Genomic DNA, 16,122 nt, shown 5'->3' with positions numbered 1-16,122 from the left:
TATTAATACTCCGTGAAAACAGCTCCGAAATTGCTCAGGCTATCTTCCTGATTGGAAGATTGAACTACTTCTACTTGACAAACTGAAAATAGCGAAAAGTAAGTAAGTAGATCACAAAATATTAAGAAGTAGAAGTAGAAGTAGCGAAAATCAGATCTACTTGAGTAAGTATCAGAAGTAGAGGAAAACTACTTGAGTACTTCGAAAAAGTAGAAGTACTTCGTTACTGACCACCTCTGAAAATGACATAACTTTTTATAATTGTCTAACATACATATTTGGCAGTAATAATAATATTCAATTTCCTCCGTCAGTCAAGTTGTAGATCCATAACCTTTATAAAGGCTATGGCAGAACAACGAGTAAGGAAATAAGACAATGGAGATGGTCTGTTCAACGTCACAGGCGAGAGGCGACTACAGTTTGTATTGTAATGAACAAATAAACATTGGCATCGATTCCAGACGAGCTTGCCGATTACCGAGTTGAAGAGCAGGCCGTCTTCACATTTTATTAACTACCATCAGAATAAACCAGCTGTATTAGTATTTCCGTCGGCCCGGCACATACAATATACAAATTGATGTTGCGTAATGGACAGATTGAAAGGCGTCGAAGCGGCTATAAGGCAGTTTATCCATAGTCGTTTACTTTATAGCACTTGTTTATCAATGAAACATCTACTTTGACATATAACTAGTAGGTTGTCACTACCCGAGAGCCCCACATGAGAGCGCTCTAATGGAAATCACTTCTACTTCATGGCGTTGCTTCTACATCTACTCGAGTACTATCATCATCATCATCATCATCGTTGGTTTATTAGCAATTTTATCAGTTCAATGCACAACAAAAATGCGATACAATGAAAGGATAGGAAGGTGTCGAAGCGACTTGGAGTAGTCTATGGAATCAGAGACCCACCTCGGCCTAGGCGATGTAAAGCGGAGGCATGCACTATAGAAAGTCACTTTCTATACATGCACACTAACGAGGAATACTTTGGCCACGTCTAACAATAGTGTAGTGACTTTGGTCTGGTATCTATAGTCTCATTATACGATTATAGGATACTAACTTCCGTATGTTAGTTATCTCCATCTGATCAGTCTGATCCAATGATCACATTCGATAATCGAAAAAATTTATAATAATCCGAACCGAAATCATCAGTTCCGCATCGTTAAATATTAACAGTCAGCAGATATTATAGCTGATTCATGTTTGGGAGAATCCACTCGCTATCGCTGTGTTTTGGAATATTGGCTTTTCATATAAACTTTATTCCAGAAGAACCGAGTCGCAATGGGGGTGAGAATCATTATCTTTTCCTCGTTTCGAACTCGATTAACGTCTTCGTTCATGTCAGGGTGAAAGCGAAGTTAGCACACCGGCCACATCTCGCCCCACGACCGTGCAGTCTATGTTGAGTACAACCGAGATCGACAAAATTGAGGACCTCTATTCCAAATATAAAAAGCTACAGAAGCAGTTGGAATTCTTGGAAGTACAAGAGGACTACATCAAAGGTTAGAAAATTAATGTTCCAATTATTAATAATGAATGTACCAGGTCAGGTACCCTACGCTGACTATACAGATACGGTACCGTACCGTATACAGTATGATTGATAATTTTACTGCAAATCTTTGGTCATTGTCCTGATTTCAAGCAAACGACAATATATAGTTTCGACCTGACAGCTGACAGCATTGTCTGAATGCCAGATTAAGGCGATAATTGTTTTTCACAATAAATTTTGACGACAGGATTTAATATGTGACGAAATACGAAATTGCCGAAAAGTTTATATACCTCTTTCAAATCTAAGATTTGCGACAGAAGAAGCAGGTATCGAACCGTATGTGAAAAAAGGCTATTGTGAATCCTCCTGTCCTGACTACGTGTCATATGTTTGCGGTTGTTTAATCTATACTGCAGTGGTTCTCATTCTCGTCCTATATGTTAGTGCGGACCACTGAATTTGGCTGTGTACAGTTTCGTGGATACCCTAATTGCCATTGGTTATTTAGAAGTTTAGGAAGCTAATGACTATACAAACGATGTGCTGTTATTGTTCATGTCGTCTGTTTGGCTAGTAACCTTTGATGACAACCTACAATTTATAAGACAAAAGGATTGGGGAAAGAGGGATATTAGGCCTTGGGAGGGGATGTTAGGCTTGGGGGAAATTAGGGTTATGGGAAGGGTGATATTAGGATTTGGGAAAGAGGGATATTAAGGGTTGAGGAAAGGGGTTGCGGGAGGGAGATATTAGGTTGGAGTTAGGGGGATATTAGGGTTGGAGGTGGGTTAGGTTCAGCGTTGGGGTTAGATTACCCCTAACCGGTGTTTAACTCACCTCCAATCTCCCTTTCACCCAACCCTAAATCCCCTCTCCCACAGCCCTAATATACCCTAACCCAGGGGTGGGCAAACTTTTGAGCTCGCGGGCCGCATTCAACATCTGAATCCATTCGCGGGCCGCACTATATAAAATTGGGATCATAAACCAAAACGCAATATTGCTGGTATTTGATTATAGTGAGGATATGGATATAATATATATGCTTATTTGAAACAAACCAAACATTGCTATGATGATATCATACACGCGCCAGAAACAATGGCGAGATTTCATAGGCTGGTCGACCTCAATAACCAATTTGTCAAAACTATAGAGATGAAAGTCTGTTGTCCCAACTCTTAGAACAGGATTGAAATTTAAATCTGTGAGCAATGATCTGTTCATAGATTTACTAATTCCGCTTTGGGTTCAGTTCCAGGACACACAATGCTGACAGCATCATAACCATGTTAGCTTCAAACACGCTTCTACTATATGTGTAGATTTCGCGCCCCCTTATCGTCATATCACAAAACGCAACCAGGGTGCTGTAGCAAACCTAACCGATAGTTTGGTGGCATGGGAAGTTACTACTACTGATGAGAGATTTTGAAATATGAAATTCATACTAAATACAGAGCAATAATTATGAATTGGAAGTAAATCGCGCGAAGCGCGAAAAATTTTTCATTTGAGCTCAGCTTCGCGTTCCCCTTCACATGCTTTCATGACCTCAAGGGGCACGCGTCCCCCAGGTTGAGACCCACTGCCTTACAATTATCATGGTGAAATATACTAAGAAAAATTTTAATCAAGTCCCTGCAATAATTCGATTTTTAGTACGCATTTTATAAATATTTTTAATAAGTTTCTTTAGACTCTCGCGGGCCGCACAGAACGGTGTTGCGGGCCGCATGCGGCCCGCGGGCCGTAGTTTGCCCACCCCTGCCCTAACCCCAACATCCCCCTCCCATAACCCTAATATCCCCCCCCCCGCAAACTTAATATCCCCCCTCCCACAACCCTAATATACCCCTAACCCCAACCCTAATATCCCCCTAACCCCAACATCCCCCCTCCCGCAACCCTAATATCCCTCCTCCCGCAACCCTAATATCCCCCTCCCGCAACCCTAATATACCCCTAACCCCAACCCTAATATCCCCCCTCCCACAACCCTAATATCCCCTCAACCCCAACCCTAATATCCCCCTCCCACCCTAATACTCCAACCCTAATCTTGGGATACCCTAAACCCAACTTTGACCCTAACCCACTCTAAACGCAAAAACAATACATTTTGACGTTTATAAATTTTTGTTCGTGTTCATGGAAAACATTCATTGGTGATCATGGTGAACACTTTTCGATGTCTACCTACTATCGAAGAAGTGCCGATATTTTACCAAAGTTGCCACTTCGCAGAAAATTATTTTTTTGATGGTGTTTTTGCAGCACGATACAAACTAATGAGGTTTGAACTCCTGCAAATATAATGTGACATCTGTTAATCATGCAATAACAGTTACAGGCTTAACAATTGGTAAGCTGGGGAAAAAGATTTACAGCGTTCTTCTGCATACTCGTGTGTTTCCACTGTATCCAGCACTTGTCTGCTTGATTAATGGGTATTATAAGGGCAATAATAATTTTAGATGAGATGAAAAATCTCCGTAAGGAATACCTGCACGCTCAGGAGGAAGTCAAGCGAATCCAGAGCATTCCACTTGTGATTGGCCAGTTTCTGGAGGCGGTAGACCAAAACCATGCTATTGTTGGATCTACGACTGGCTCAAATTACTATGTCAAGATTCTAAGTACTATTGACAGGTATGACTATGTTGAATAAGTTAAATGTAGGCCTACTACAAATTTTTCTCCGTCTGGAGTCCCTAAAGTCTAATGTTTGCTCAATGATATGACTCTTCCTGTCATTTGGAAAGACTGATGGAGGGATAGAACTTCAATAAACAATTGAATAATATTGTTGTGGTGGAATCAAAGTAGCTTATGACCATTTTTCAAATTTTGAGATCCATTTTACAAATTTATTGAAAATAGAGCTTTTGTCAAAATTTTCATATTTTTCGCGTATCTTGACCAATGTTTATTAATTTTTTGCAAAGTTAATCATGGCCAAGATATGGCCAAAAAAAATGAAAACTTTACATACATTTTCACAATGTGTAAATCAGCAACGATATATCCATATTTGAAATCAACTCGAAATTGACACTCGGCACTTTCATGCAAATACTTCTATTTAAAGTTGGGTGTCAGCAGTGAGACAGTTGTATATGACCATGTTGGGTATATGAAATCCTTGTCTCCTGTCTTTGGCATATTATACCCAGTTCGAAAAATTTCTTTCGTGTCAGATTTACTAAATTGTGATTTCAGGGAGCTTTTGAAACCAAATGCATCCGTTGCTCTTCACAAGCACAGCAACGCCCTGGTCGCAGTATTACCGCCAGAGGCAGACAGCAGCATCACGATGCTTTCGGCAGGTGAGAAATGCAGTTACATGTCTCTGAAACCAAAGACTGTCTTTGTTAGTCTACTTATCTGGCAGAACACGGGGTTTATTATTTTCTTCCCAGTACCTACAGTCGGGGGTGTACGTTAGAGACGTTCAAAAATAACTTTTTTTCTTTAAATTGTACTGGCTACTTACTTCATAAAATTGTTTTGGATTTATTTGATGAAAATGATTTTGAATTTTTTTTCAAATTTTATTGGAAAAAAATGAATAACCATGAGAAATAAAAATAATTTCTCATGGTTATTGCTATAGCAGCCACTTGTACTGTCATAATTTTTAGTTCATTGTTATTTGCTGGGCTGATTGTTGTTTAAGTATGTAAATTCTTGCAATTTGCTTTCTATCTACACTTGGTTGTCATCTCCCATGAATCGTATCTCACCCATCATTTTCATCTTCTAGACGAGAAACCGGATGTGGCTTATTCCGACATTGGTGGAATGGATATTCAGAAGCAAGAAGTGAGGGAGGCCGTGGAGCTGCCGCTGACCCATTTTGAGTTGTATAAACAGGTGAGATAAAATTGTGCGAGTGTGACCAACTGACCTTTCAATGGTACCATGATGCAAGTAACGTTGAAACGATTGTACTGGCTATCTGTAACTAGGCAACTGACAGGACATCGGTCCCCTTTTTGTAGTCTCATTAAGAATCTTAATAAGCCGGGATATTCTACCTGCGAAATTTACTATGATGCAACACTTTCACTGTTCCTGAACCCTTCGGTGTTTCCATGTTCATGCTCTATTTAGGCAATTTGAAAATTCTGACTCTGGTACTGGGTACTGGGCAATATCGAGTAACTGTATGATTCAAATCTGAGTAGAGTATTAACCTTCGAGTTGAGTATTCAAGCACCACTTGTTTTGATGTAATACTAATTTGAAAAGTTGGATTATGACTCTTTTTAAGACTCCAAGGAAAATGATGTCAGTTGAACTTATCCAAAATATTTCTGGAGTATGACAGTTTCGTAGCGCTATGTGACCAACTGAAAGTTGATCAATACTTAACAGAAATTGCCGGTTTCGTAATATTTATAGCCTTGTGCAAGAACTGCAATATGGTTTTTGATACATAGCTATCCTGGATTTCGAGACTCCAACGGTTGAAATAAAGTATTGAAACTGTAAATATTTCATTGATAAAATATTTGCCTTCATGTGAAGCCGTCTATTTTTGATTGAAGAAAAATGAGCTTGCCACTCGAATCAAATCTTTACAATTGACACCCAGCTGTGATTTGAGTACTCAAATCGATGTGACCAGCATCAAGCTGAATAAATACCGCCCTGATACCGTCTGCCCAGTGCAGATGAAGAAGTGCATGTTGAAATTGAATTTTTGTCCGGTCTCTGTTCTCAAATAGGAATTGCTTTCCAGATTGGTATCGACCCGCCGCGTGGTGTATTGATGTATGGCCCGCCTGGGTGCGGCAAGACCATGTTGGCAAAAGCCGTTGCTCATCATACCACGGCGGCTTTCATCAGAGTCGTCGGATCGGAATTTGTTCAGAAGTACCTCGGCGAAGGCCCGAGAATGGTTCGAGATGTTTTCAGGTATATGTCTGGCACTTGCAGTGGACCAATTGCTGTTTTATTAAATACTGATATGTTTTTAGACTTGCCAAGGAAAATGCTCCCGCAATCATTTTCATTGATGAAATCGATGCGATTGCCACTAAACGTTTTGATGCTCAGACTGGCGGTGAGTGGATCTTCTTTTTCTTGTTTCAAATGACACTGCTGTTTGCTGTTTGTAGCTGCGAATGAATGAACGAGGCTGTGTGCTTGGCTAGATGGTGTGTCGCTATGATAGATCGTGAAGGTGCCAGTCAGAGGTGGTAAAAGTAGTCATTGTTGGTACTCGAGTAGAAGTAGAAGTAATGTTGTCAATTTTTACTCGAGTAGAAGTAGTGAATTACAAGTAAGTAAGAAAGTTAGCACCGTATTCTAAGCAGGTTTGTAACCAAGTCACAAGGTTCCGAATCGCGAGACAATCTCATATTTATAGTTTTGACTCGAGTCATTTTCAATTACCACCGAGTCAAGTTTGAATCCAAGTTATGGAACAGCGGATCAAGTCAAAGTCATAGGGTTCTGATTCGAGTCCGAGTCCAAGTCATTGTGTTGATTGTTCAGTTTTCGAATGCTTCGCTTTCACATATACTAATTTCTTAGCATTTTCAATTACCAGACTGATAGAAGAAATACCAGTAGTGCGTTGAGTTTAATCTTATTTGAAATGACCATGAAATGCCTGTCTTGGTAGCCCCAATCTCGAGTCATATGACTTGGTCCGAGTCATGCGCAGTTTCCGCACATGTAGGCCTACTCACTTGTGATGTGATGAATTGCTTGAATTCTTTCGTTGTCATTTTTTCTCGGATCAGTGTTGTTGTAATCAACTATCTGATAGGATAATGCAGCTCTATTATTCAGGTGTTTGCTGTAGTATGCATATTTATGTAGCTACTAAGGTTATTACTTGAACAATAACATACCATACTGCTCTGAGAAAATGGAATAATCTGTAGCCTTGCCTCAGCACTACTCATGATGTTTGAAATGTAGGTCATGCATTTATGATTTCTATTCTGGTGAGAATATTGGATAGGTGAAACTAGGTGCGGAAACTAATACAAAATGTTACTGTCATCTGAATTGATATGTTTGAACCTGATCTTCTTCAGCCGATCGCGAGGTGCAACGTATCCTTCTTGAACTGCTCAACCAAATGGACGGTTTTGATCAGACAGTCAATGTGAAGGTAATTTATGATGACACAATACTAGGAGTTAATATGAATTCTTATCAAAATAATATGTCAAATGTGGCTGTGCTAATATTGGATTTCATTTCTTTTTTACAATGATGATTCCGATTCGCAAGTCAATTTACTTTTGTAGTTTTGACTCTAGTCAGATCGAGTCATCTTGAATTCACCACCGAGTCCCACCACCACTCTTGACCTATTTGTTCAAAAAGACAGAATGTGCCGAGTCTTGAGCAATGACTTGAGTACAAGTCGAGTCAACGAAAAAATGTGACTCGATGAGTCAAGTCATAACAAACAACCCTGGGAATGAATACATATTTCTTTGAACCTATGTGCCATGTGATGTAGCGACATGACGCTCCGTTTTATGTCAAAGACGTAGTCACTTTCAAAGAAGCATGGGTAGCATTTGAGATGTGCTGTCATATACTTCGCGAATTATTTAAATTATCTCTACCCTGAACACTGGCATATGCAATAGCACATATCTGCTGTAAAATCAAACTGATTGATGCACAACTCCTCTTTTCAGGTTATTATGGCCACGAACCGTGCAGACACTCTCGATCCTGCCTTGCTTCGTCCTGGTCGATTGGACAGGAAGATTGAATTTCCGATTCCAGATCGCAGACAGAAACGTCTCATCTTTGCAACCATTACTGGACGCATGAATTTAAGCGACGAAGTTGATCTCGAAGATTGTGAGTCTTCACTTTTCATGAATTGGTTTTAGTTCATAGAATATTCACTGACAACAGCCATGGGTACATCAATTGCAAGAGTGGAATCCTTTTATATGTATTCGTCGCCCTGTAAAACAATTGATTTTGCTGAATTATTGGGAAAGCATTGTTTGAAGCGTAAGATGTTCATTCATGAAGGGATGGTCACATGAATAGGAACAGAAATTGTTTCTTATTTTCTTCCATTTGATTGATATTGATGAAGTAAATGGCCTTCATCATGTATAGCAGCAGTTTATATGTGACAGTATATTTTACCCTAGCGTGAGGGAATCCACCCGAGTGACGAGCTGCTATATTCACTTGGTACTAACAAAAGATATGTCCTTTTCAGACGTAGCCCGGCCTGATAAGATTTCTGGTGCGGATATCAACTCCATCTGCCAGGAGGCAGGAATGATGGCAGTGCGGGAAAACAGATACATCGTTCTAGCAAAAGATTTCGAGAAAGCTTATAAGAACCAGATGAAGAAAGATGAACAAGAACATGACTTTTACAAATGAAAATTCAAAATTCATCTTTACGCTTTTTGTTCAATTTCCTTCGTGGCATCAGTTGCTGCGTTTCGTTATACAACACTAATAGCGAGCTCAGTAATGAAGATTCACGTCACATGGATGATCGAGGGGTTTATCGGGGAAGAGCTAATATTGTGGTCCCTGGTCTGTTCCCCTCTGTTTAATAAACTACTGCTTCTCATTGGTTTGTGGTGGCTGCGAGTAAGTTTGTAGAACAGCTTCAAACTGTGGGATTGTGCATTTAAAGTTTGACTTTTTACATAGAATAGCTACTTGTGTTGGGAGTCCTTTCTGCTTGTATTGGATAGACTATTGCTGTAGGCACGTGGACTGTGCTGTGCGCGGATACCGGTTTATGCTGAAAACTGTGGAGGGAATTTGTAATCGCGTTTTATTAACAGGTCCTGGGCGTGGTAGCCACGTTTTGTGGTCGTCGTATCGTTTAAGCAGGTGTATATGATAGCATGGGAGCCAACAATGATCCTCACTCGGTTCATATTAAATGGGCTACATTTATGGAAAACACATTACTCTGTTAAGTGTGCCACATTCAAGTAGAAATACGATCTCATGTATCGAACTCGCCTACCGACACATGTCACAGTAGCACCGAGATTTAAAAAAAAACTAGTAATTGATGAAGAATGCCAATTCTTCAACTTGGTACTGATTAAAACAGCAATAAATACATTTCGCTTATTGCTGTTCTAATACCGCCTTGAAGGATTTTGTATATAGTCATACCGTATTACCTTCATGAGCTGTAAATTACTTCATGAGAGTTACGGATGGTGACGAGGTATTATACTATCTTATTTTACTTTTCATTCAGTGTGCACTGTGCATGCCTCCTCTTTACTTCGCCTAGGCCAAGGTGAGGGTCCGATTCCAAAGACTTCTCCACTACTCCAAGTCGTTTCGACACCTTCCTATCTTTTCATTGTATCGCAATTTTGTGGTGTATTGAACTGATAAAAATTGCTAATAAACCGAACCGAAGACCTGCGCTGCCACAAGATACATGATCAATACCATTCATGCGTATCATGTACACAAATCGGCGAGCGCCAAGAATAATAATCACAAACACACTATCTGCATTCCGCATATCTCGTAGAGTCGGAGGGGATCGTGCTGCTGCAATCTATATGACAAATATACTGTTCAATCAGTAACGTAGCCATTTGTTAAAATGGCTGTAACTGGTGAACAGCTCCAGGATATAGTCTTTGAATATGGAGATATGTCGAGGTAAGCCAAAGAATAAACTGAAGATTTGCTGCCAATATTTCGCTTTTAATAATAATATATATGGTGCACTTGCTTGTGAAACACTTACTTAGAGACGTTCAAAGTAGTCACTGTGGGTACCTAATTAGCAGTAGCAATTTCCAAGACATGTAAAAACTATTCAAGCTGAAATCAAAGCAATACTTGAAGGGTAAGATATAATCAGTGCCAACTGGCAACTGCCAATGAGGCAATGAGAGGGGGTGGGGGCTATTTCGCCCATTTGCTATTTATTACAATTTCACTCATAAATGTAGGATGGTATTGACTCGACTTGACTCGAGTCATTTTTTCAAATTCGTAAAATGACTCGACTGGAGTAAATTTGTGTATTGAATCGACTTGTACTCGAGTTCTTGTGCATGACTCGAACCAAGTCATAGGACCTGAGACTAGGATGGCCAAGACAGACATTTCATTGTGACTTCGAAGAATAGTAAAGTCACCACATTATTGGTATTTCGTCTATCAGTCCTGATTGGAAAATAGGGCCAGAAGTTCGGACTGAGAAAAATTACGATATTATGAATGTTAGCCTATCAAAAAGTAGACCTCCTCTGTGTATATGCTGTATTTCAGAAAATGTCTACATGTTACGTGAATACGTACCATGCAATGCATCTCCTATAATATTAATTCAAGTACAATTAACTATTCTCTGATCAATAGTCTTACAGGTTCTGCACTGGTAGAAAAGTGCGCCGCTATAAGGAAATCACTGAAGAAAATAATTGCTGAAAATCTAACAAATATTGAAGTCATCAGCAAAGAGTTGAAAAAAACCAAAGGAAAAAGTTCACAGGTTAGTTGTGCTTATATTTACATTATTATTTATTTTCAGGTAATCGTATTCATTCAGTACGGTAATGCTGTACCATGGCATTTACTTGATGGGTTATTGGGTACAAGAGATAGGCTACTACTACATTTTTACGAATGTCTTTTACATTTTACGATTGCCTATTTGTACAATTTCTTTTGCAAACAATACTAAATACTTCGTTTTCAGACCGAAATTATTTTGGATTTCATTTGTCACCTCGTACGTAAATTTCCGCATCCTGTATTTGTGCCGACGCCTGATCAATTTCTGCATCTTGACGCTGTCTTGCAGGAAAGATTTTGTAACGAGTGCAAAGGTGAAAATTCCTTCAATCATAATATTTCTATTTCAATTGTGCGGGAAATCCGATTCCTCCCAGCCTCCCCCATGGCCAAATTCAATTTTCTCGTAAATTATTTTATCTTGTTCATTGAAAATTACATTTTTTATCGCATTGTTTATTGGTTTTTGATTGCTGGTGTAGCATTCCAATTTCTCACATTTTTAATGCTGTAAAATGTAAAATATTGTCTGTTTTAGTAAGTTTTGATTCAATTTATGTTTTAAATCATTCCCTTGTTCTTTGCCCCATAGAACGTACGTCGAAATCATTATAATTTCCCGTCAATACACCTCCTATCCATGGTATTTTGGTTTTTCAATTGTCTGTATGGTACTTGTTTAGTGCCATTATCCATTCCGCCTCAGTGAATGATATCCATCCTGCTAGTTTGAAAATTATATTGTGCTATTGTCAATTGTCATTAAAAGTTGTTCATTGAAACTACATATACCAGTAAGACTATTTTAGAACTTTGTGAATGATATGATTTCTAGTACTTGTAGTAGGCTATACATTTGGCTTGCCCTAGAATTCGCTTCTTACACACGAGTCAAATGTAGTACTGTTTCTTCTACTTGTGTTGCATACTTAACTAAATACCTCATTCAGTAATACAATTATTTTATCCAATAATCCAAATATCTATACTTGCAATTTGCCCGTTTGACCATGAAATGCAGGAATACAGCTTCAAATTGAAAATACAAATGTTCTTTCTGACCATGTAAGTCATGTCAAATTCTGTCAACTTCAGAGTTCACACGCTGGATATGGCACTCTTTACTCAGCTTACTTTGTGAATCGGTTCTGGAAGACATTCATTCGATCGTTGTAACACTGCTCGTGACTTTGCTGGAGTTGTTCAAAACTAAGAATATTACCATGTTATCCGGCTTGCTGATTGAGATGGTCACAATTCTTGCAGGTGAATCGAATATTGTTTGGTAGTTTTACAATCTTCATGATTGAAGAATCTAAATTCACAATTTATTGCTGACACCAACACTTGGTTTATTGACACTTGTTTCCATTTTAGAACTGAATCGTGCTCATGAAATGGATATGTCATTTGAGGATGGGAGCTCAGATGTGTACCCAGTAACCCTGGGAGGCTTTACGGCACCAGAAAGGGGAGAACGGTCGCATCTGATCATTCGGGACTTCGTCTCTCTTGAATGTGCGAGAGATAATTGTTGTAGTCTACTCAAGGTATCGTCTTACTCTGAAATTATCATTATAATGAACCACATGAGCAGCTTTTCATGATTGTACATCTCGTATATCTTCCATATTCGGTTGAAATCGTCCGTCTTTTCATCCCATGCCTATATTGATAAGATACAATATACCAAATATTTTCAGCTGACACTCGTCAGGGGTAATTGTCAGCAAGTAGTACAGAATTGAAAAGAACTTTGTACGGTATATCAACAGTCTTATTACCATAAAAAAGTGAATTTCTTCGTTTATTCCATTATGTTTTTCTTTTTGTTATAGTATTGGTCATCATAATTATTACAACCTCCTAATTTTTCCATAGTGGACTTGTGCTTCCTTGAAATATTTCTGTATTTTATGCCCTGCGTATGATGCGTTGTCAGATAGATATATTATAGGGTGGAGTGAAAAAAAGAAAAATTTGAATTTCAAAAAGTGCCTTTGATATTTGGTCCCAAATCTCGAATGAATTTCTTCTATATTAATTTCAGGTTCTTGCACCCTCTAGTGGCTGTGCAATTTCACCGAAAGAGCCGAAAATAGCTGATTTTGCCATATCTTGAAATACGCTTATGCTAGAAAGCTAGTTTTGGGCTTGAAAGCTGCGGAAGCAATATATTTCTATCTCACTTCCATAGAACTTTGTCTGAAAATGTACAGAAAAAAAGTTACAAGCAAATCATTGATTTCTAGGCCGCCATTAAAATGTCGGTTGGTTTTACCAAGTTTGCAATGCCAATTTGCATGTTACAATTTGCTACATTGCTGCTTCAACAACGAAATCTTGTTTGGCGGACCTACGAGTTGATTTATATATCAACCTAGCATAATTTTGATGAGGAAAAGAGAATGATTGGACTTTCATCATATTGTATCATCACAAACCTTTGTCATGAACTTGGTGGGACGGGTATCTTCTTGGCCTATCATTTGTTCAAAATGTGATGTAAATTCAATCATTCTCTCTACTAATCAAAATTATGCTGGATTGATCTATAAATCAACTCGCAGGTCCTCCAAACAAGATTTTGTTGTTAAAGCAGCAATGTAATAAATTGTTACAAGGAAATTGGCATTGCACACTTGATAAAACCAACTGACATTCTATTGGCGGCCTAAAAATCAATCATTTGCTTGTAACTTTTTTCTGTGCATTTTCAAGACAAAGTTCTATGGAAGTGAGATAGAAACATGTTGATTCCGCAGCTTTTGAGCCCAAAACTAGCTTTCTAGCATAAGTGGGTATCAAGATATGGCAAAATTAGCTATTTTCGGCACGTTCGGTGAAATTACATGGCCACTAGAGGGTGCAGGAACCTAAAATTATGATTGAAGTAATTCATTTGAGATTTGGGACCAAATATCAAAGGCACTTTTTGAAATTCAAATTTTTCTTTTTTTCACTCTACCCTAATATATAATGTGGAGTATTTTAGAAATGGCTCAAATAAGGCAGTGATGATGTTATCTTGTTTAAATTCTCTTGATTTTGACGCCGTCGACAATTCCAGGAATTTGTGGTGGACATCTGCCAGTTTGCTAACAACCAGATCGAATCCGTCTGGTGCGTCGCTTTGTTTCAACTTGAGTACGGCAGAGTCAAGTTGAAGTCGAAAAGCCTCGATATCTTGCGAAAACTTCTAATGCTGCAGGGAGTGCCATCTTCAAAAGTAAGCTATTGTGCCGCGTGCTTATTGAGATTGCATTCATCACAACATCCATTGCAAGAATACATATAGCCTACAAAGAGCTTCTTCGAGGTACAGAACTTCAATATGCAATTGAATAGTATATTCATATTGAAATGAACCCGAATATTTTCGGCTGACACTCGTCAGGGGTAATTGTCAGCAACTAGTAGAGAATTGGAAAGAACATTGTATATCAAAAATCGTATTACAAAAATATGACGTCACCAGCATGAAATGAGATCTCAAATAGGAGAACGTTCAATATACTATATTAAGATGGTACACGAACCTCTTTTTTAGACAAAGCCTGGGCTGATGTATTTTGATAAAGGTCGACTCCAAGTCACACAGATGAATGGGGCCGCTCACACTTTCATCTGTGTGCCTTGCAGTCGACCAATATACAATTAAATAATATATTCATATTGAAATATATCCATATATTTTGGAATGACACTCGTCAGAAGTTATCTTCGGTAACTAGTTAAGGAACGACCATCACCAAGATTTAAAACTGCAGTCCGAATGCAGTGGCTTTTTTAAGAAAATAGCTGCGGCCAAAAATCTTTTCACACGCCCATATTTAATTTGAGAATATATATCATATAGTGTAGACAGGCGCGTAGCCAGCCGAAAAATAAGGGGGGGGTTCGATTTTTTCCGAATTTAGTAACGTAGCATTGACTCATTAGGGTTAAGTACATGCGATGCGTAAATAACGATTATACAACATCCCCGTGTTGGCGATTATAGGCGTATGATAAGCTTTTCGACGAGTCCGGAAGTGCTGTTAATTAGCGACTCCCTGATCTGTCGTGAACAATGAAATACGCACGCGTCGAACATTTGAATGCGCGCGCTTATCAACGCGCTGAACAATTAAATTCGCGATCTTGTCAAAGCGTCCAACAATTAAATACGCCCGCTCATCAATGCGTCTTGCGTCTTACGTAGCCTCGGCGACGATTTAGGAAAGTAAAAATGTACGAGTTTTTATCGAATATGTGCTATAATGACGCCGATTTCAGGTGGTTCAAACCTTTACCTCTTATAACTCAAGCCTACTGGACTATAGCTGAAGACTAGTGGAAATCAATTACGCATGTACGCACGCGTCGAACATGATTGCGGACATTCGATGTCATTCAGTTACGAGATGTAACTCTTTAATCACAATCGCTAATCAGCATATACTTATTACTTATAGCATTTTATCTAAGCCATCGAGAAATAGGAGCCAAAGCATGGTAGGCCCAATACGCGATAGTTAGGCTAGTGATATCTTTAGTAAGAGGCCTATTCCAGATGCGATTGTGTAGGCCTACGAAGATATCGTGCACACCAAGCCAATGCAGATGTGATTGTGAAGGCCAGTGACGATATCGTGCGCCGCGGGCCTATTGCAGATGTGATTATTCAAGCCAGCGGAATTAGGCTTGTTGGGGACGCGGTAAATCAGGCTAGTAATGATTGCCGAACACGCGACAATGAATGACCTGATTTCGCCAATCATCTCAGCGGGAGATCGTGTCGCGTTACACTGTGCAGTGCAATGCGCACAGACGAATCTCGCTAATTAGCAATACGTCTTTCGTTAATTGGCCGCGCCTTTCGTTAATTCGCCGCGCACAATACTGATAATATGACTTATTGAATTGCAAACGAGTATTAGCGTCAGAGCGGTCATTTAAAAAGAGCAAGGTTTCGCGTTAAAGGAGGGGGTTTCGCGTTTCTAAAGGAGGGGGTTTCGACCCCCGAACCCCCCCCCCTGGCTACGCGCCTGAGTGTAGAGCGTAGCACCTCTTTAAATATAACTATTCTTGCAAGG

At 39.2% G+C, this 16,122-nt stretch overlaps 2 protein-coding genes across 3 annotated transcripts in view; both read left to right on the top strand.

The window, feature by feature from the left end:
• Positions 1 to 1,151: 1,151 nt before the first annotated feature.
• On the top strand, positions 1,152 to 9,110 carry LOC145458943 (26S proteasome regulatory subunit 6B). The gene is made up of 10 exons (XM_080337458.1): positions 1,152 to 1,311; positions 1,370 to 1,529; positions 4,003 to 4,177; positions 4,748 to 4,854; positions 5,292 to 5,401; positions 6,273 to 6,448; positions 6,511 to 6,596; positions 7,582 to 7,658; positions 8,200 to 8,368; positions 8,745 to 9,110. Exons 1-10 carry the CDS (start codon positions 1,306 to 1,308, stop codon positions 8,912 to 8,914), a joined length of 1,236 nt encoding a protein of 411 aa, XP_080193584.1. The 5' UTR covers positions 1,152 to 1,305; the 3' UTR covers positions 8,915 to 9,110.
• A 128-nt stretch (positions 9,111 to 9,238) lies between these two features.
• Positions 9,239 to 16,122, top strand: part of LOC145458941 (serine/threonine-protein kinase ATR-like) — a 45,955-nt gene continuing 39,071 nt past the window's right edge. For both annotated transcript variants that reach the window (XM_080337455.1, XM_080337456.1), the window contains exons 1-6: positions 9,239 to 10,180; positions 10,889 to 11,021; positions 11,229 to 11,358; positions 12,140 to 12,310; positions 12,422 to 12,594; positions 14,115 to 14,273. In XM_080337455.1, coding sequence (XP_080193581.1) covers positions 10,122 to 10,180; positions 10,889 to 11,021; positions 11,229 to 11,358; positions 12,140 to 12,310; positions 12,422 to 12,594; positions 14,115 to 14,273 — 825 coding nt within the window. In that variant the 5' untranslated portion in view covers positions 9,239 to 10,121. The remainder of the gene's footprint in view (positions 10,181 to 10,888; positions 11,022 to 11,228; positions 11,359 to 12,139; positions 12,311 to 12,421; positions 12,595 to 14,114; positions 14,274 to 16,122) is intronic.

Source organism: Botryllus schlosseri, chromosome 16 (genome assembly GCF_051294905.1).
Source record: "Botryllus schlosseri isolate E-star chromosome 16, Bs_hap1, whole genome shotgun sequence".
Classification (NCBI taxonomy): Eukaryota; Metazoa; Chordata; class Ascidiacea; order Stolidobranchia; family Styelidae; genus Botryllus; species Botryllus schlosseri.
This window is presented reverse-complemented; position numbering and strand designations above follow the sequence as displayed.

Bases quoted from the DNA above. Each gene is read 5' to 3' on its own strand.
- LOC145458943 (XM_080337458.1), top strand. The intron at 4,178-4,747 runs GTATGACTATGT...TTGTGATTTCAG, and splicing joins ATTCTAAGTACTATTGACAG to GGAGCTTTTGAAACCAAATG. The intron at 8,369-8,744 runs GTGAGTCTTCAC...TGTCCTTTTCAG, and splicing joins CGAAGTTGATCTCGAAGATT to ACGTAGCCCGGCCTGATAAG.